This window comes from Chelonia mydas, chromosome 23 (genome assembly GCF_015237465.2).
Source record: "Chelonia mydas isolate rCheMyd1 chromosome 23, rCheMyd1.pri.v2, whole genome shotgun sequence".
Lineage (NCBI taxonomy): Eukaryota > Metazoa > Chordata > Testudines > Cheloniidae > Chelonia > Chelonia mydas.
Genome location: NC_051263.2, coordinates 3,142,805 through 3,163,395, shown reverse-complemented (window position 1 = coordinate 3,163,395; position 20,591 = coordinate 3,142,805). Strand labels below are relative to the sequence as shown.

At 57.9% G+C, this 20,591-nt stretch overlaps 1 protein-coding gene across 3 annotated transcripts; it reads left to right on the top strand.

Annotated features, from left to right (window-relative positions):
* The first annotated feature begins 690 nt into the window (after positions 1–690).
* Positions 691–20,374, top strand: SARS2 (seryl-tRNA synthetase 2, mitochondrial). 3 transcript variants are annotated; one of them, XR_005223149.2, is made up of 17 exons: positions 691–976; positions 2,177–2,272; positions 3,710–3,739; positions 5,158–5,298; positions 6,860–6,914; positions 7,860–7,923; positions 11,925–12,030; positions 12,825–12,872; positions 13,577–13,685; positions 15,561–15,606; positions 16,304–16,391; positions 17,005–17,117; positions 17,354–17,447; positions 17,905–17,997; positions 18,439–18,504; positions 18,780–18,876; positions 19,344–19,472. XR_005223149.2 is itself a non-coding variant. In XM_037884466.2 (16 exons), the coding sequence occupies exons 1-16, from the start codon at positions 713–715 to the stop codon at positions 19,458–19,460; spliced, it is 1,530 nt and encodes a 509-aa protein (XP_037740394.1). In that variant the 5' UTR covers positions 691–712; the 3' UTR covers positions 19,461–20,374. The 3 variants fall into 3 exon arrangements, 2 of the variants coding, with proteins under 2 accessions (XP_037740394.1, XP_043390440.1); XM_037884466.2 differs by lacking the exon at positions 18,780–18,876 and having other exon boundaries at positions 19,344–20,374; XM_043534505.1 differs by lacking the exons at positions 17,905–17,997; positions 18,780–18,876 and having other exon boundaries at positions 19,344–20,374.
* Positions 20,375–20,591: the final 217 nt, after the last annotated feature.

Sequence of the window (20,591 nt, the reverse complement as noted above, 5' to 3'; positions counted from 1 at the left end):
GTCTCAGTTCCCGGAGGGTATGAGGGGGTGTCTCTGGCTATGGGGTCTCTTTGGAAGAGTCACTCAGGCTCAGGGGGAGGGAGGAGTCTCTTCCTCTGCTCCTGGGAGAGGGGCTTCTGGAGCGTTGATCAGGCTATGGTACATTGGGGGACCCTGCAGGGTACCAGAGATCTCCAGGGGTCACTCAGGGTGATGGAGCATGGGGTGTTGCTCAGACTGTGGGACACAGGAGGACTCTGAGGATGGGTCACATGGGGGAGTCATGGATTGGGAGAGCACTGGGGGTCTCTGGGTGGGGGGGGGTCTCCCTGGGGGAGCTGTCTTTGTCTGGGGAGGGCTGGGGGGTGTTGCTCAGGCTGTGGGACACAGGAGGGCTCTGCAGGGTACAGGAGGGGTGTCTGGGGAGGGGGGCTCTCAGGGGGAGGCTCCCCCTGCCCCGAGGCAGTGTCCTTGGATGGAGTGGGGTGGGGTTGCTGGGGAGGTGGAAGGGGGGGGCTCCTGCTCCTTCAGCACCCCCTCCCTTCCGTCCCCATGGCAACCAGCTGGCTCCCTCCTTAGCGACCAGTCTCCAGGGGCGGGGCCAGCTCGGGCGAGGGGCAGGTTCTTTGTTCTGATTGGCCCTTCCGCCTCGTCTTGGGGGCGCGCTGCGGTTGGCCGGCGCGCGCGGGAGAGGCCGGGGGGGCGGGGCGAGCGTGTCACATGACCGGCAGACATGGCGGCGCCCATGGCGCTGGGGCGGGCGCTGCGGCGGGTCCGCGCGTGGCGGGCGCTGCCGGGGCCGGGGCTGCCCGGCGCGGGGAGGCGGCGGAGCAGCGAGGGGGCGGCGGGGCGGAGCCGGCTGTACGAGCACGTGCGGGAAGGGAACAGCGCGCGGCCCCGCCTGGACATGGCGGCGCTGAGCGCCCGGGCCGAGCAGGCGGAGCGGGAGCTGGAGACCCGCAAGGGGCCGCTGGGGCCCCGGGACCTGCGCGAGATCGTGAGTCAGGGGCGGGGCCTAGCGGGAAAGGGGTGGGGCTTGTGGACGGGGGCGGGGCCTATCTGAAAAGGGGGCGGGGCGTGTGTGCGATGACCTCGCAGAAATGGGTGGGACTTGTGGACATGGGAGGGGTTTAGTGGTAAGTGGGTGGGGCTTGGGGCTTAGGGCGGGGGGGGGCAGGGGCAATGAGCGCCTTGGCGAAGGGGATATGGGTGGTTGGGGTGGGTGCTAGAGGGAGGAGGGTCTTGTGGAGAGTGGATAGGATAGGGTGATGAGAAGGGTTTATAGAGTGGGCGGGGCCTATGGGGGAGGATGGATGGGGGCTATAGAGGAGTGGGAGGTTTATGGGGATGGGATGGGCTAAAGGGGAGGGACTTATAGGGAAGTGAGCTGTAGCTCACGAAAGCTCATGCTCAAATAAATTGGTTAGTCTCTAAGGTGCCACAAGTACTTCTTTTCTTTTTGAGGACTATAGAGGAGTTGCCGGGGACTACTGGGTGGGGTTTATGCGGATGGGGGAGTCTACAATGGATGGGTTTATGGGATATGAAGTAGGTCTTAGAGAACTGGGGAGGGGCCTTTGGGGAAAGGATAACAAAGAATGGGGTGTGGGGGGTTGCTGAAGTGGAGGGTACTGGCTTGCCTTCCTGTGTGCTGCCGTTGTCCCTGGCTCCTGCTGGGTGTGATGGCTCCATCTTTCAGATCAGCAGCCAGCTCACAGGGAGAAGATGGATCCAGCTTCCCCAAGCAAAAGCAACAGGGTGATCCTGACCTGATTTTGGTCTCTGTCACCCCTGCTCACAGGACTCTGAACAGCAGCCCTGAAGCTGACTAGAGCCTTGTAAATTTCCCTGTTGCTATTTCTGCTGCTTGGATAAAGTTCTGAGCAGAAGCAGCAAAGCTGCAGCTGCCTCTGTGTGGTGAAGGAGACAGATCAGGGTAAGGGGAAGCTGGAAGAGGAGGTGGATTTGGGAGGGAAGGGTATAAGGTTAGGAGGTTAAGTTGAAGAGTGGGATTCAGGGGGGAAAGGTGATGCTTTGAATATGGGAAAGAAAGAAAGACAGAGCGGGTTTGGGAGAGCGAGAAGGGAAAATGATCTGCAGAATGGAAAATACCTGCTGCTTTGTAGTGTTCGGAGGAGCGACTGTTAGAGAAACCCCAGCTCCGAGCACTCATGCTGCTGTTTTCCATCCCCACCAGCTCTCCACGTGGAAGAGACTGGTGAATGTGCAAGAAGAGATTGGAAAACTTGAAACTGAGAAAGAGGAAGTCTCCGTTCAAGTGAAATACCTCGTGGTGAGTCTACACAGCAGCACCTGTCCTATTCCCCAAAATAAAAATACCCACCATCATACAGATGTCACGGTCCAGAACTCATCCAAGGGGCATCCCTAGAAATTGCACAGACACCTTATTCACTGTATCCTGGCTTCATCTGCCTTAGCTGCCATCTCCTCAGCCGTGAATGATTTCAGGCCCTTTCGAAAAGGTGACTGTGTGTATAGAATCATAGAAATGTAGAACTGGAAGGGACCTTTGTAGGTCATCTAGTCCAGTCCCCTCTACTGTAGCCAGAGGGGATGGCACAGTGAACCAAACATCAGGTTTGAAACCTGTAGACTCTCTGGATCTAGAGCATGGATCCAGCAGTTGATGCAAACCTTTATCCTTCCCATTAATTCAAATTCTACATATTTTATGTTATGTGGATTCTTCCGATGAGACCAGAACATCAGAAACTGAACACTAAAACCCCCATATGGCACGTTTCTTAAGCATAGGGGGTCAGATCTTCTTCCCCCTCCCCTCACTAATCCTGGCTGCCGATCGCCCTAGAGACAACAGCTTCATTTTAGTGCTGGATGAACTGTATCCATTAGAGAGAGTCTGTCAAGTGCCTTTTACCAGAAAGCAAAGGACTGTAATTGGGCGCAACTCCTGTTGGCAAAACTCCCATTGACTTCAGTGGGTGCATCTTTCAGTCTGTCGCTGTATGATCTCATAGGTTGCCATGGTAGCTCAAAATATGTAACTTTGGACTTTGATGACTCTTAAGCAAGGTGTCTTTAATCCACTTGCTGCTTCTGGGTTTTTTTGCTTAACTTTATGGGCGGTTTGTGCATGTTTTGTCTGGTTTTTTTCCCCTTCTGCCTCGCCCCCTGCCGAGCATGACTGACGAACCCTGCCCCCCCTCCCGCCCCCGTTCTCTAACCCCACCCCTAAGGATTTTGTGCTGCTTTTGGATCCATTTCACACTTGTGGGCCTTTGAAAAATCCAGCAGCCGGCAATCCTTGGGTTTGATTCTCCCCTCATACTAGTGCAAAACTGGAGTGACCCCAGGGAAGTGGGTGGAGTTACACTGGTGTAAAATTGAGATAAGTTAGCAGAGAATCAGGTGCATAGTGTGTAGATTACTCCCGGGCCCTGGGGTGAGATTTTCTGCTAGGTCACAGGCTGCCCCCTTCTCCCCTATGTTTCCAAACAGCCCCAGTGTGCAATGCAATATTTCCATGTTTAAAGCCCCCTACTGCTTGTGGCTTCTGACAGCTGGTGTAATTTTCTGTCATCACAGATGCTCTGTTCAACATCTTAAGAGAGCAGATGCTGGGGAGCTATGAGGTTGCTCACTTTCATACAATCCAGGCACCCCTGGTTTTGTTTTCTTTAGGCCGGACACCCTTCAGCAAGGAAATAACTCTTACTACCTTCTGTTTTTCTTTTTTTTCTCCCAGGAGACCCAGGACAAGAGCACATTGCAGTCGGTAAGAGCCAGATTTTGCTAATGTAACAATCTGTGAAAGCTCAAGGAAGTATTAAGTGCACACTTGACCTCTGCAGATGGATGCTACAGGGTCACGTACTTAATTCCTTAAGCAGACTGAGCTGTAAGCCCAAGGAGAGCAGAATATTAAGCTGTTGCCTGTGATGTGTAAGGAGCAGCAGGGGGCACCAGAGAGATATCCACCAACTCACTGCAGCAAGCGGCCACACTGGGTCTCTGACTTTGCTCTCACTTAGAGCACTGAAATCCCGATTTCCGATTCTCTCCCAAATCAACTGGGCTCTGCGTCTTGATGCCTAAACTATACCCTGAAAATTTGAAATTGATCAGACTGTAGCAACCCAAATCTGCTTTGATAATCCGTTCAGAAGCCGAATGGCCACCCCTAATAGTCCAGAAACTGACTTGGGTTTTTAAACTATGACATTAAGCATGCAGGGATCATTGGATTTCTTGCTAGCTACCTGAATAGATATGTGTTAGTGGAGCTGTGCGACAGAAAACTGCAGGTGATCAGCTGTATTAGAAGGCTTCATGTTTAGGACTCCGCAGGGCCGCTGGTTTTGCGCCATCCCTGCTTTTAGCATGAATGTGCTATTAGCAGAAGCCCTTGTACGTTACAAGCCCTGGCAGGAGCATAGGGAGAGCTCCTTAGAAATCCTCCTTCACTAGGAAGGATGGAGGTTGGGGCAACAGGATGAGGCGTGGACAGGTTGCTTTGAGAGGAAGACAGGGCATGGGGGTTAGGGCACTGGACTTCATGTGTGACCCTGAGCCGCAATTCTCCAGCTATCATGTGAAGAGAACACATCTTTTAGTTTTACCCCACCTTTGTCTGTCTTTAGATTTTTAGCCCTATGATGCATGACCAGTCTCCTTTTTTCCTGTCCTAATGCAATGAGGCTCTGGTCTGTTCTGCTCTGTTCTGTTTAAAGCTCTGATGTTCAGGGCTTTAAAGAAAAGAGGGGCTCTCTGGCGGTTAGAGCGTGTGATGGGTGTCCCGTGGAATGTTTCCGTTCCCAGCTCCGAGAGGGGACTCGTGGATTAGTTTTGTGAGAACAAGGGACTGGCTGGCCTGATGTCCGAATTCAGTTCCCAGGTCTGCCGCTGTGTGACGCTGGGCGGGTTGCCTTTCTGTGCCCAGTTTCTAAATTTCTAGAAGGGGCTGATGCTGCTTTGAGGTTCGTGGTTGACAGAGGCAGTGGAAATGAATGCTGTAATACAGTGCAGGGTACAAGCTGTTGGGAAGATCCTGTGATACTCAGGGGCATATGGGCAATGAACCTCAAAGAGCGCCACAAGACTCGGCCATTGGATATATATCCGGCTCCTTTTTAATCCTGGATCTGGCTGAGACTCACTCCTCCTCACTATGTGCTCATCTGCTCCCCCAAACAGCTTCCCGATTACCAAGCGCTACGGAACCGAGGTCGGGAAATACGTAACCAGCTGAATTCCCTGTACCAGCAGGAGATGGAACTGGATGAAAAGTACTATCTGAAGGCTCTGAAACTGCCGAACTGGACCCACCCTGATGTGGTAAGGCGGGGCTCTGGGTCATGGGACAGAGGGTTGCTGTACGGGTGCACAATAGTCACTCAAGACACTGGGAGGCTTAACATTAGAGTTGGTAGGAAACTCTTGTGAATACAGAAGAGATCCAGGTAAAGCTAGGTGCCTATAATGTATGTGGATTCAGTCACCTGGGCTTTAGATGTTGATATGGAACTTTCACCTTATTTCAGTCAAGTCTGCCCCTGAGCTTTGACTTAAACAGCTGCTCGTGTACAAGGGAGGGTGTAGAGAAGAGCCACGAAAGGGACCCAAGGGCTGGAAGAAATGCCTGACAGGAAGAGACTTAAGGAGCTCAGTCTGTTCAGTGTCTCAAAGAGAAGATGGAGAGGTGACTTGGTCGCCGTGTATGAATACCTTCCCAGGGAGAAAAGACCAGGTGTGAGAAGATTCTTTAATCGAGCGGAGAAAGGCAGAACTAGGACCAATGGCTGGATGTTAAAGCCAGACCAAGTCCAGTTAGAAAGAAGGCACTGGTAAACAGTGCGGGTGATTAACTGTCAGTACCAGCTCTTGATGGCTTCAAATCTCAACTGGATGCCTTTCAGGAAGACGTGTTAGCCAGCCACAAGTGCTTGGACTCAATACAGGGGTGACTGGGTGAAAATCTCCACCCAGTGCTCTACAGGAGGTCAGACTAGATGGGTGAATGGTCCCTTGTTCTGGCCTTAAAATCTTATTTATCTTCTCTCTCTCTCCATCCATCCTCCCACTAAGGAGAGCGTTGCCCCGGCATAGCACACAGCCGTTCTTACAATGTCATGGCCTCACTCTTTCTTTTTTTTCCTAACGGTGCGGAGTAGCTGCAGCTCTAACCGCTAGACCCTGCTCCCCTCCCATTAGATGTATTGATTTGTGCCCGGCTCCCCACCTTTAACCAACGGCCTCTCATCCACGGACACAGGAGAGGCAGATCAGGGAGTCTGGATGTGGTTACTGCCAGGAGGGGAAGACAGGGCCGATCTCTCCAGAATTGCCCTGCCCTGTACACTCCCCCTGCAGCTCTGATACTGGCCGCTGTCAGAGACAGGACACTGGGCTAGATGGACCCTCGGTCTGGCCATTCTGATGGTCTTAGAGAACCATGCTTAGGGCTTGCCTCTTGTGGAAAGGCTGTCTTGGCTCTGATAATACAGGTATAACTGGCCCAAAGCAGTGAACCCACACCGCCTTGCTAAACCGGCTAGAGCTGCTTCCCCTGCAGATCGTGAATAGGCGTGCTGCATTCTGGGTAAGCATCCCAGCATGCAGTGTTCCCCTGCTGCGCACTCTGCATTGCGGGATTTTTCTCACGCCGCCCTTGGAATTGTGGGACTTTGGGTCGAACGCGCAAACTCCCACAATGCCCTTTCCGGTGTCCTGGAATTCAGTTAGCCCCTAGGTGGTGCCACGTCCCAAGACCGGGTCAAAGAGAGAGAGATCCATGTAATTATGGGGCTCATCCGCTTTGGGTTTGGAGTGCGTTCCCCATGCCTCTCTTGAATCTTTGTGGTGGTCCCACACGACCTTTTATCTTTCCTTCCTCCAGCCCGTCGGAGATGAGAGCCAAGCGAGGGTGGTGGAGGTCGTGGGAGAGAAACCAGGTAGGAAGCAGATTTTCGGGGCGGGTTTCGGACCCTGCATGTGAGGAAGCGTCACATGGGCCGGCTGCAAAGCCAATCTACAGCTGGTGTTCAGCTGGGGGGATCTGGCCATCGGTTAGCCTTGGTTGTGACCTGCCTTCTCCAAATCTGCCTTGGAGATGGGAACGTCTGCTGGGGAGAAGGGGAAAGACCGGCTTTGTCCCCGTGAGCCCCAGGGAACTCTGGGAGCAGCAGCTTACAGGCAGAGAGAGCCTGGGGATGGGGCCCTAGTAGCTGGCTTAGGGGGGTTCTGCAGGTCTTCGGCAGCAGAATGTGTGTTTGCGGTGGGGGAAGGGGGGAAGACACCAAATATTAAGACATAGGATGGGAGCAGTCACACATCATCCCTGTGAGGGGAGAATGCTGATAGTCGGAGTGCATGGTCACTCATGCATTAGCTGTCTGGGTGTCAGGACTCCTGGATTCCATCCCAGGCTCTGGGAGGAGAGTGGAGTCTAGTGGTTAGAGCAAAACAGGGCTGGGAGACAAGACTCCTGGATTTTGTCCCCAGCTGTGGGAGGGGAGTGGAGTGGGATTTAAAGGGTTAGAGCAGAGGATGATTGGGTGTCAGGACTCCTGGGTCCTGTCCTGCAGTTCAGAAACTAAATAACTTTGACCGTGTCTTCCCAGCTCTGTCACTGGCTCCCTTTGTGACCTCGAGCAAGTTACTTCCCTGCTCTGTGCCTCAGTTTCCCCAGCTGTAGCAGAGACTAACGCTTGCCCAATCTCCTGGATGGTTTGCCCAACTGCCCAGTGCTTTCTGCTCACTGGATCCTGCGCAGTAGATGCACCTGCCGAATACTGTGTCCACTGAGTTAGTGGGGGAAGAGTCCCCTACAGCTATGACGCGTCTCCTGGGACCCCGTTGTGACTTTAACCCTTTGTTTCCCCTCACCTTCATTTTAGCTTTTGATTTCAAAGTGAAGGGGCACCTGGAAATTGGGGAAGACCTGGCTATCATCAGACAAAGGTAAGATGGTGGGGGCGAGTGGGGTGGGGAAGGGTTTGTTTTTAGGGCTACAGTACACTGAACTTTGGGTTGAAATCTGATACCAAGGCCTGCCTGATACGTAGGCTTAATCCACCCGGCTCTGAGCCCTCCATGTTAAATGCTAGACGATCACTCTAAATTGGGTAGTGCGACCGCTGCTGGAATCCCGTGTCCAGGACTGGGGCCCACAATTCACGAGGGATGTTGGTAAATGGGAGAGGGGTCAGAGAAGAGCCGCGAGAATGATGAAGGGGTTGGAAGACCTGCCGTAGACTCAAGGAGCCCAAACGCTGCTTTAGCTTAACGAAGAGAAGGTGAAGGAGAGACTTGATCCCAGTCTCTAGGTACGTAGGGGGAGAGCAGCAACGTGACGAGAGAGGGGTCTTCAGTCTAGCAGACGAAGGCCTGACAAGATCCCTTGGTTGAAAGTCGAAGCTGGACAAATAGACTGGAAATCAGGTGCAAAGCTTCAGGGCCGCTCTAACCCATGGGCCGCGGGGGGCAGAGAATAGCCACAGCACAGTGCGCTCCGGCCATGTCCCCGATCTACCCCCCTGTGCTGTGGGCCGGGCCCTTTGCCACTTGCACACCAGCTGCAGAGACCGCTGCGCAGGGTGGCTTCTCGGGGGGCCATCTCCACCCACCGTGCGATCCCTTTACACTGCCAAAGGGTCCCGAATATATCTGAGCATCAGACCTTTGGAGCCTAAAAGGCCGTGACTTGTTAGCCCCCACCCCCCCAGCGTTTATACCTTTCTGCCTCTGGCAGAGGGTCAGGTTTGGAGAGACCACTCCAGACTGGGAGACTGCATTTTGCTATCCCATCGATGAGGCAGCTGGCCGCTGCGCCTGCCCTTGGGGGACCTCCAGGGGTTGAGGAGGGGGCTGTCTGCTCTCCTGAACTGTGGATGGTTGCGAGGGGTTGAAATTTTCTGCACGTTGCTCGCAGCAGATTGGAAGGGAGAGGGCCGGATGCACAGATGGGAGAGTGAGGGGTAGCTGTTCACAAGCAGCCCAGGAAGTCAGGTTCACAGCCGTGGCTGCAACTTGCTTGGTTCTTGTGTCCTTTGGGGTGATGGAGGCTCTGGATAGCTCCGGGCAAGGAACGAGCTCAGGTCTCCTGCAGGGTGAAGTAGCAAAAGGAAGGCGCTGTGGCCTAAGGACTGAGGCATGGGAATCCAGACACCTGGGTTCTATTCCGGTCTCTGCTACTGACATGCTGAGTAACCTTGGGCGAGTCATGTGCCTTCTCCATGCCTCAGTTTCCCCTCCCAACCCTGATTTCAGCCTGTGAGCTCCTTGGGGCAGGGACTGCCTCTGCAGGGCCCTGGTTTCAGAGGGGCTCCTATAATACATCTAATCGGGGGGAGCTGAGGATCGATTGGCTGGGGGCTTGACTTCGACTGGCGCTGAGCGGTTGACCTCAGAGTTGTGGGTGCTTAGCACCTGTGAAAATCGGGCCCTGGGGATGCTGTCTACCTGGGAAGTCCTGGGGAAGAAGAGAACAGAACCTTAGTCCAGGCAGGATGTCAGATAGTCTGGCCTGTAGTCCAGATTGGGGCTTGTTTGAGTCGAAGGGCTTGTCTCTTTAAAACAGCTGAGACTAGGTGGCCCCCTGAAGCTGCCGATCGCTCGTAAATGTCGCCTGCCCATCCGCCATCAGGCAAATCTGCCTTGCATCCTTTGCGCTCTGTGCAGGGAGAGCCATAAACTCTCTCTGGCAGGGTGGCAGATGGTTGCTGGGGGAGCACCTGCCTGCTGTCGAGGCAGAACGCCACAGACCTCGGGAGGCCGCTGGGTTGGAAGAGAAACAGCCATTGTCAACGACCCACGTCCTCGGCCAGCTACAAACGGATGAAGCGTTGCTGAGTTCAGTGGAGCTCTGGCAGCTTAAACCAGCTGCGGATCTGGTGCTTTAATGCCCAAGGGCCACGTGCTGGGCCATGTGTGTAACATGGCTCGTGTCCGCAGGGGATGCGGGTCTGTTAAGAGCCAGATTCGGGGGCCTCGCTCGTAGCAGCTTGTGATTTCAGCTCTCCAGGTGTTTGGTTCAGTCCCCTTGGGATGTCTCCCAAAATGGCAGCTGTCAGACACTGATTCTTGGGAACCTACCTCTGGCCTTTTTGGTAGTTAACAGTGTGATCTGCTCTGGCTAGCTCTGGAGCTGCCAGCTGACATGGGGAGACGGGTCCCACTGGACACCTTCATGGAAGATCCTAGGTCTGAATTACAAAGAGGAAGTGGGGTCTAGTGATTAGAGCAAAGGGGGCCCTGAGTCAGGACTCCTGGGTTCTGTACCTGGCTCTGGGAGGGGAGTGGTGTCTAGTGGTTAGAGCAGCAGGAGCTGGGAATCGGGACTCTGGGTTCTATCCCCAGCTCTGGGAGGGGAGTGGGGTCTAGTGGTTAGAACCGGGGGGTCTGGGAGTCAGGATTCCTGGGTTCTGTTGGGGGCAAGTCCCTTTACCCCTCTCTCTCTCTCAGTTCTCTCCTCTCTGTGAAATGGCAAAGATCGTGAGCTTCACCACCCTGAATCAGCCCTTCTAAAAAACCCACCCTTGAGAGGCTGGGACATCTTATTCTCTCCACTTCCCAGGTGGGGAAACTGAGGCACAGAGCAAAGCAGTGACTTAACTGAGCTGCCTGAGGGATTCAGAGGTTGGACAGAGAATAAAACCCAGGAGTCCTGATGCCCCCCGCCCCCGCTCTAACCACATCAAAGGGGCACCCTCCGATAGGCGTGTTGATCTTGTAGTTAGGGCATCAGACCGCACTAAAGTGATCAGCCACCTGCTGTGTCTGGATGCCTCGGGGGCCCAGAGTTGCAGATCAGCTGTTGCTCTCTCCGGGCCCATTAGCTGATTGCTGACGCCCCCAGCCTCCTGCAGAATGGAGGGGCCATAAATGTTGCATGGGTTGCCCTTTCTCCTCCCTGTTGTTCGGCTGTGGGCCTCGGGCACTTTCCGACATCAGGCGCGCCTCCCCTGACTCCCCCACTGCCCTGGGGTGCGGGCGATGGCCCGTCATGGAAAAAGTCTCCTCTCTCGGCGTCCGCACGGGTGTCACGGGGCTTGGCCAATTTCTCTCCCTGTTCAAGATGCTCCCGTGGCTCCAGGAAGGCGGGAGTGAGTGGAATTACTCCAGAGACTAATCTGGCCCCTTTGTCCATTAAATGGGACAATAGCTGTTTCCATCTCAACTCCTTCGCCCACCATCCTTGGATCGTCACAGATTCCCCTCCAGAAGGGACCACCGTGATCGTCTGGTCTGACCTCCTGTATATCCCAGGCCAGAGAACTGCCCCAAAGCAGAACTTAGAGCAAAACTCTTGATTTAAACTTTGTCTGTGATGGAGAGTGCCCCACGACGCTTGGTCAATTGCTCCAGTGGCTAATTCCCCTCACCTGTAAAATTTACGCCTTATTTCTTATCTGAATTTGTTTAGTTTCAACTTCCAGCGGTTACATCATGTTAGGCCTTTCTCTGCTAGATTGAAGAGCCCGTTATTAAATAGTTGTTCCCCACGGAGGTACTTATAGCCTGGGGCCAAGCTGCCCCTTAAACGTCTCCTTGTTAAGCTATGCAGTTTGAATCTCTCGCTATAAGGCAGGTTTTGCAATCCTTTAATCTTTCTCTGAGCTGCCCCTTCTCCCAGCATGCCCTGCAGGGACCTCGGGGGGGGGGGGGGGGGGAAGGGCAGGGAAGATTGGGCTCTGTGACCCCAATGGTGACTGACAATCTGAAGCTCCCCACCAGCTGCCCTGTGAGGTAGGGCGGTGCTGTTATACAGCTGGGGAAACTGAGGCACGGCGAGACTAAGCGACTTGGCTGTGATCGCACAGGGAGTCAGCAGCAGAGCTGGGCTCCAGGTTAGGGCTGTGCCCGCTGTGCCATGTTTCCGGGAGCGGGCAGTCGCTCCCTGTGTTATGTTGCCCAGTGGAAGTGGCTTGACATGGTCTCTCTTCCTTTCTCTCCCCATGCAGGCGCCTCTCTCACGTCTCAGGCCACCGCTCCTATTATCTCCGTGGGGCTGGAGCCATGCTCCAGCATGCCCTGGTGCAGTTCACCGTCAGCAAGTTGGTGAAACAGGTACTTCCAGCCGGGTTTGCCGTGTGGCCTGGGGGCAGCCCAATCTAGTGGTTGGAGCAGGGTGCGAGGCGTCTGGGCGTGCTCCCCAGCTTGGGGAGCGGGGTGGGGTCTGGTGGCTGGAATGGGGAGGGGCTGGAAGTCAGGGGTTCTGTTGCCAGCTCTGGAAGGGGAGTGTGGTCTAGGGCTTAGAGCAGGGAGGCTGGGTTCCTGGGCTCTATTTCTGGGCTTGGGGAGGGTGGGAGTGGAATCTAGTGGTTAGAGCAGAGAGCCAGGACTCCTGGTTCCTGCTCCCAGCTATGGAAGGGGAGGGTGGGATCAGGAACTCGGACTGCTGGGTTCTATTTCCGGGCTTGGGAGGGCAGTGGTGTCCAGTGGTTAGAGCACAGGGAAAAGGCGGGGAAAGGGGAAGTCGTCGTCAAGACTCCTAGGTTCTGTTCCAGACTGTGCCGCTGACTCGAACGTGTTTGAGGGGGTGTCAGGATTCGGTTCATTAATAGGAATTTGAGGCTTTCACCTCTGAGTTGCTGCTCCGTGCCCCACCGGCGTCCTTGGATAGACCCTGTGTCCTGCGTTTGGTCGGTCTCAGGCCAGCCCCTGCTGTCCGCAGCGCCAAACCGCCCCCAGAATTCAACCCCCTGGTCGGCAGCCTCCGCAGAGGCTGAATGGGGTCACGGAGCCCAATCTCCCCTGCCCCCGCCCCCCCCCGGGGTCTCTGCAGGGCATGCTGGGAGAAGGGGCAGTCGCCCTGGGTCCGCTGGCCTGTAGGATCTTCTCCTTTCTCTCCCCCTGCCTAGGGCTTCATTCCGATGGCCGTTCCGGACCTGCTGCGAGGAGCCGTGTTTGTAAGTGCCCTGGGGACGGAGCCCCGGCCCCTCCCTGCCCAGGAACACGGACGTCTCTGATCCCCCCCCTTCTCTGCTGGCCTTGGCAGTAGGGTCTCCCAGAGGCCGGCTGTGTCGGTGCCGTGTTCCCAGCGCTGGCCCCCGACTCCTCTATCCCCGTCTTCCTGTTACAACTTGATCCCGCCGGCCCCCAGCTCTGGGATCCCAGTGATGCTGGCTCCTGCCTCTGCATTCCCAGCTGTGCCAATTCCCGGGCACCCATTCCACCCCCAGCTCTGCCGGCTCCCAGGTCCCTCTCTGCTCCCAGGCACCCACCCTGTCCCCCAGCTCCACACTGAGAGCGGCAGCTGGCCCGACTTCCCCCAAGCCCTGTATTCCCAGGGCCGTGCATTCTCCACCAGCTTGCTCCTCCCGCTGTTACTGGTGCTCCCCGGGGGTCTGCCCACCCTGCTCCAGGCCCCTTGCGGTCTCCCTCACTCTCCATTTCTCCCACTGGTGGCAGGGCCATGGGTCCATCAGCCGTGCAGAGTGTCTGGCCACCTCTCGGAACCTCGAATTTGGGAGGGAGGGAGGGCAGGCGCGATTCTGGGTGAGCCGACAGGGTGGCCACCCAGGACTGGGGGAGCCCTGGCAGGGGTGGGTTGCTCTACCGGGGAGCTGGACACCGTGGAAATAACCAGGGCTCTGCAACCTCTGCCTTTCAGGAAGGCTGTGGCATGCAGCCCAACGCCGTCCCGTCCCCGGTGTACAACATCGACCCGACCCGCTTCGAGGACCTGTGCCTGGCTGGCACCTCCGAGGTCGGCATCGCAGGTGAGGCAGGAACCGGCGGGCCGTGTCCGTCCTCGGCTTCCTGGTGCAACACTGAAACGCTGTGCCCCAGAGGTGGCTGCATTTCAGCAGCGGTGGTGGGGACGGGATGGAAGGGCCCAGATCAATGTGAGATGAGGTCGGTCTGATCCCTGAGCCCCAGGGGGCGCTAGGCCCCTGAGCTGATGTCTGATCATTTACGCTTCCTGCATTCGCTGCACCTCCGACCCCACACCGGTGGCAGGGCATATTACCCCTTTAAGGGACCGGCTGGAACTGGCAGCCGGGTGCAATCATGGCGCGCCCTGCCCTGCACGGGGGCTGTGTGTAAACAGGGAAAGGAAGCTGAGCCAAAGGAAGAAGAGACCAGACCTAGGCCTGGGAAAATTGGTTTTTCAGTTGTAAGTTTGGAGGCTCTGAGGCCAGGCCCTTAGAAACTGGATTAAGCAGCTTCTTTCCCGAGCTCCTCAAACGCTCCGGGAGCTAGGAACTCTGCCAGCTGGGATTGCTTCAGGGGCCCTAAAAAGGACATTTTAGTTTTAACCGGCCCCTTCTCGGATCCCAGTGCACCTCCCCGCTTAGATCTCAGGCCTCCAGCCGGCACCTTCGTCAGGGCAGGATCCCACCATCCTCTTCCTCCTGGCGCGGGGCTTTGAGTTCGTCTACCCTGGAGCTGGGAGCTGTAATTCCCACTTCGGACAGAGCTAGCAGGCAAAGAATAGTGGTGTGGCCCCTCCCCTGCGAGACCCTCCTCAGACTAGCCCTGACTCCGCCGTGGCTGCACTTGATTGCACGCTCACTCGACCGGAGCGAGCGCGGGTACGTCTCCAACAGAGCGCTTAGACACCGAGCGGCCCTGCCCACGCTGCGTGGCTTTCTTCCAGGCGTCTCCGAGCCCCTCTGGGTTCTCGGCGCTCTGGTGCAGCCGGGGGAATAGCGGGCGACCGCTGCCAGTCCACCCGCCCGCTGCCTTCGGTCGTCTCGAGGCCGGGACTCTCACAGTGGCCGGCGGACGAACGCCGTCCTGTTTCTGTGCCTGGTTCCTCCAGCGTGCCGTAGGCTTGTGTCTTCCGCCAATCCGGTCGGTTTTCTCCAGTCGACGGTGAACGGCCTGAGTATTACGGAGTCGGGTACCTCTGTCCCTGCTGGGAATTGCACCCCAAGCTCCGGCGTAGCCTGAATTCTCAGGCTGCCCCGGATCTGCCAGCAGCTCTGCCCCCACCGGTCTGTTCTCTGCCGCTGTGCCGAGAGTTAGCCAGCCACCAGTCGCGGCCTATTTATTCAGAACAAAAGCGCTCCCGAGAGAACAGATCTGGGGGAAAACACCCCAAACCAGGAACCTGCAGGCGCTCACCCGTCTTCCAGCTGGCAGGTCTCGAAGACCTCCAGGCACCCAGCAGGGCCTGTCTCTGGGCTGGAGCATGAGGGACCCTCTGCCCTGTGTCAGGGCGGGCGCTTTGTGCTGTTCCAAGTGCATCGTGTGCCAGGGCCTTTGAGCCAGGTTGAGCAGCCTGGTCCCCATGGTGGTGGTAGTTCATTGTTTCGAGGTGGCGAGGGGGGGGGTTACATTAACGCCCCCCCCCCCCCCAACTCCTCCGTTGGCTTTAGATCCTGCAGGGAACATGTTTTCTCTCCTCCACTGAGCCAGCAGTGCGGTCGCGAGCCAGCCCAGGAAGATCTCTCTACAGCTGATAGTGTGGGCTCTGTCTATTCCCTGCTTCCTCCGGCCGTCCACCGAGAGAATCCAGCAGCGCAGGGGCCTTGGTCTCGTTGCTGCTGTACCCAGGAGAAGAGCTTAGCGTGCCCGGCACAAGGAGGGGGCCACCCCATCACCCTCTTCTGTGCCCCTTACTGAAACCCTCCTCCCCCTTTTTCCAGGCTACTTCATGGATCATGCTGTGAATTTGGCGGACATGCCTGTCAGGTAATAACCTTCCCCTTGCCTCACATGGTTTGTTTTTCACAATCGTCGTCTTCCTTCTTGATCTGTCTCTCTCTGCTCCCATCCCAGCTCCAGCCCTTTGCCTGGCCCCTCCGTGCAATCCCACCTCGCTCAGCGCAAGAGCCTTCTCCCCCGCAGCGCTCTTCGTCCTGGGCACTTGCCCCGTATTTCTCCCACCCTGACAGCTCTCTGTCTCATCTGGAATCGCACCCACTTTTCCACCCTCAGCAGACTTGGTTTCTCTGTCCCTCCGGTGTCGTTTATTCCCTGCCAGGGGTTTGGGGACGCTGTGCAAAGTAAATTCTTGTTGTATTTCACGAGTGGGGGGCGGGGATAGAACCCAGGAATCCTGACACCCACAGCACCTCCTCCCCCTCCGCACTTTAACCACTAGACACCACTCCCCTCCCAGAGCCCGAAATAGCATCCAGGAGTCCTGACTCCCAACCTCCTTCACTCCCAAGCCTGCCCCGAGACCTCAGGATTCTGTTCCTGGCTTGGAGTCGAATAAGGAAAAGTCTGTACTTCGGTGCCTCAGTTTCCCCACTCTCTCCAATGGAGTTAATGATGCTCACCCCCATGGCAGCTGTGGGGTTTCTTTTCCCCCACCCAGCCCCGGAGAGGGCTGGAACAGTGGGTTTAATTTCATGGCCTGTCCTGTCCCTTTCCCCTTTTCCAGAACCGTGTGTTCCAGCACATGCTACAGAACCGAGACAGACACCGGCAAGGAGCCCTGGGGGTTGTACAGAGTCCATCAGTTCACCAAGGTAGAGGTGCCGTTCATTCTCTTGGGGAAAGCAGGAACTGGGGGGCAAGGGGGAATGGGAGATTAGAACCCAGGAGTCCTGACTCCCAGCCCCCTGCTCTAACCACTAGACCCCTCTGCAAGAGGCAGGGCCACCTTCCCTTTGCTGATTTGGGGGGAGAGGGTGAGCAGAGAGGCGCTTCGTTTCCATACAGGAGCCCGCTCTGGGTTGCTCCAGCTACTGGCCAAGGAGGCTTATCTGCGTTGGGACCTGGGACCTGGACTGAGATCCTCTGTCCTACCCTAGCCGCTGACCCGATGCGGGAGCGGACTACCGATGCCTCCTCCCCGGGGCTGGAGCAGAACCGACACCCTCTGGGCCGACCGCTCCCCACCAGCCTGGCATCTTCGGGTCAGGAGGGTCCTGTCACAGGGCATTGACAGCAGGGTGGCATTCCAAGGTCCCAGCCCTGGGGGACAGGGTCAGTGCAGGTCGAGGGAGGTGGGGCCTGGGAGCCCTCCCGAATAAAAGGCCCATGGGACGGCGCAAGGAGCGGCACCCGGTCCCAGGCGGGGTGGCAGCGGCTCCTCCCGCCTGACGCGCCAGTTTCTCTCCCCCCTCCCTCCCCCCGCAGGTGGAGATGTTCGGGGTGACGGCGGCGGAGAGCGGGGAGGAGAGCGCCGCCCTGCTGGAGGAGTTCCTCGCCCTGCAGAAGGAGATCTTCTCCGAGCTGGGGCTGCACTACAAGTGAGCGGGGAAGGGGAGGCTGGGAGTTCTGCAGGCCTTTGTCAAAAGGGGAGCTATGGGGCGGGGGTGGGGAGCACCCCCACAAGGGTTACCCTTCTGCCCTCCTTGGCGGCTCAGGGCCGCTTTCCCGGCTCGGCTGGGGAAAACGGCCCCAGCCCTGCTTCCGACCGGGTGCCCCGAGTGCTGGGATTGGTCCGTACCTCCCACCACCTGCCTGATCGACCTCTCTGCGGCAGGGTCCTGGATATGCCCACCCAGGAGCTCGGGCTGCCCGCCTACCGGAAATACGACATCGAAGCCTGGATGCCCGGCAGGGGCAAGTATGGCGAGGTGAGAACCGCCAGCTGGAGCGGTGCGGGGGGAATCCAGGCACCAAGGGAGCAGCTTGTCCAGGGGATCTGGGGCAAAGGGGGCAGCCCTGGCTGATATCTGCTGCCGCCCCATGTGCCTTGGATCCCTTAGGTTAGGATCCCAACCACAATGGCTGTCCACCCGCGTGCTTCAGGGTGTGGGGGTGGATAGGCATGTGAGGGGTCAGGAAGGAGATATACAATCTCACACACACCCCTAATGCAAATGCACTGATGTGGGGGAGTCCATTTGTGGGGAGTGGTGTGGCGGCACCAGGCCCACTGGTCTGTCCCTGGGGAGGTGTGCGGGGAGGGAACTGGTCTGGACGTGGGGACAACCTAATGCCCTTGGCGGGTCATGTGGCTGCTTTCTGCGTCACGTGACTGCCGTCCCCCAAGCCACCTCCCGCCACACGGCCCCCTCCTCGCTTCCCCAGATCTCCAGCACCTCCAACTGCACTGACTACCAGAGCCGGCGTCTGAACATCATGTACTGCGACCGGACGGGGCAGCTCTGCTACGCACATACGGTGAGCGCCCGGGGCGGCGGGGCGATGGGGAACACCCGCACGCCCCCCAGAAGGAGCGAGGGGCGTTTCTCAGGCGATTTCACAGGAGCGTCAGATCTAGCGGGAGTTGGGTGGGAGACCTAACAGAGCCTGGGTGCTGCATCCCAGCGCTGGGCGAGGGGTCCCTGTAGAAACCGTCCCCGCGCCCCACCCCAGAGGGGGCTACGGCTCAGTACTGGGGGAGGGAGGGGTCCCTTTGTCTGTCAGGTTGGATCGTGCAGGGGGAAAGTTGTATGTTAATAAATCCGTCCGCCGTGGGGGCGAGCGAACGGGGTTGATTCTCATGGCTACAGGTCCCGGAGCTGCTCGGGAGGCTGGCAGACACGGGTCACCGGCTGGTGAGTGGCTGTGGGGCGGGGGGGATTAAACCCCCCCCGTCATTCGCGCTGTTCTTCTCCCCAGGTCAACGGAACAGCCTGCGCTGTCCCGCGGGTGCTGATCGCTCTGCTGGAGTCCAACCAGCTCAAGGTGCGCTCCCGTCCCGCCGCGGGGGACATCCGTACCCCGTGTGCCCTGCGTTCGGCTCCTGGGCTTGGCGCCTGCTGGCGCTGGGGGCAGCTGTCCCCGCTGACGACCAGCGCGGCGGAGGGGGGCCGGCCACACGGCCCCGGGGGAGAGGGCAGAGTTGCGGCAGCCTGGGTTCTCTGCCCCAGCCGGGAGTAGAGAAGGGGGGAGGTTCCCCCACTGAACCGGAGCCAGGCTAGGGTTGAATTTAGAAGGCACTTTCCCGGTTCCCGTTTCAGGCCAGATGGGGCCGTTAGCTCATCCGGTGCGACCTCCCGCACAGCACGGGCCGTTAAGTAGCACCCGGCGATGGCTGGACTGCGCTCGCAGCGTGAGGCAAGTCAGGGCATTTGTCCCCTAGAGCAAGGGGCCCCCAATGCCCCTGCACTTGCAGGGAATCGATGAGGGGAGATCTCCCCAGATGATCCTGCACCCCTGGCTATGGAGGAAAGTGGGTGTGGCGGGGAAATCCCCATGTCCCTGCCAAGCTGGGGGGAAATTCCTCCCTGCCCCCCTTCTCTCCGTCAGCTGGGGAGCAGCGCAGAAAATCGGGGATGGCTCAGCAGTGTGGGCCCCATTCCAGATTCCCTCCCCCCCACAAGGTCCAAATTTTTTTTGGGAGCAGGGAGCATCCTTCTGCCCAGGCAGACAGGCCCGGAGCCAGGATGGTGGGGTGGGCTCCAGGTGGGAGCTAGCGGGTAACGTCTTCAGTCACTGCTGTTGTTTAGCCATGGGTGGGTGGTTCCCCCCCCCCCCCCCCCGTGCTGCGTCTTAACCACCCCCTGCCCCGTTCCTCCCCCCAGGACGGCAGCGTCCGAGTCCCCGCGATCCTGCAGCCATTCCTGGGTGCGGAAATCATCGTCAAACCCGGCTACGCCCCCTTGAAATACATCGGGCCCAACCAGCCCAAACGCTGCTGAGCCGCCCACCGGGAGCGGCCGTAACGGGGACCAGCTGTTGGGGATCCCCCCCGCCCCCCCCCGGCCAGCCCAGCCGGACGCAGACGAGACACGCGCACACCCCAGCAGCATTCAGAGGGGCCTTTCCTGGCTTGTTTTCCGGCTCTGAGCCACACCCAGGTTATTCTCGGTGGCTTGTGACCCGTCCCTTCTCCTGCCCCCTCGAGTTGGTCTGTGGCACCTGGATGGGGCCGATGTGGATGGGGTCTGAGGTGCTTCAGAAACCCCAAGATCCTTCCGGCACTGGACTGAGCTGCCTGGAGTCAGACCCCAGCACTGGCAGGAGGCAGGAAGCTGTGTTCTCCCCAGGACTCCTGGGTTCCTCCATCAGTAACCCCTGGCGAGGAGGAGGAGAGATCTGGCTTAGAGCCCTGCGGGCTGCCGGTTCTCATCCGACTCGGGCCGGCGCTGACTGCAGCGTATTCCCGTCGGCCAGCCCTTTGGAGACCCTGACGTGAAATGAGTTTTGCCAGGTCTCGGCCCAGTTCCCTGGTGGAGCCGCTTCGCACAGAGCAGGATCGGCACCAATTCTCACCGGCAGCCTCAGTGGAGAGGCAGAACGGGCCATGGAGACTGTACTTCCCCCTTGGCCGTAGCCAGGGTCCCCCTGGGGCTCTGGCAACCAAGCAGGGGGGCAGTGTGTGGGGTGGGGAGGTTCGCCCTTGCAGCTGCCCATGCTATGGGGAAGGAAAGGGAGATCCAGGCTCCCTGATCAGTCGCTGGACTGACTGCAGGTGGGCAGGATCCCAGCCAAGGGGCTGAGAGGGGGAGAGAGATACCTGAGTGGGGCAGCTGCCAGGGTGGGGCATGGGGTTCCTGGAGCTGCCAATCAAGGGAACGAGATTGTGCCACCCATTAAATCTGCAATTGGAAAAGGTTCTTCTGTTCTCAAGGTCATTGCTTAAAACACAAACTGGTTAGGGACGAGCGGGGTCCAGTGGGTTACAGCAAGGGGGATTGGGAGTCAGGACTCCTGGGTTCTCTCCCAGCTCCGCCACTGACTCATGACCTTGGAACAAATCACTTTGTTTCCCACTGTGTGGAACGGGAGTCACCCCTCCCCTCCTGTCTTTGTGGATCCTCGGCTGAGCC

Coding starts and splice junctions, on each gene's coding strand:
- SARS2 (XM_037884466.2), top strand. CDS start 713: ATGGCGGCGCCCATGGCGCTGGGGCGGGCGCTGCGGCGGGTCCGCGCG. Junction 5,299..6,859: donor ACTGGACCCACCCTGATGTG/GTAAGGCGGGGC, acceptor TCCTTCCTCCAG/CCCGTCGGAGATGAGAGCCA. Junction 12,873..13,576: donor TGCTGCGAGGAGCCGTGTTT/GTAAGTGCCCTG, acceptor TCTGCCTTTCAG/GAAGGCTGTGGCATGCAGCC.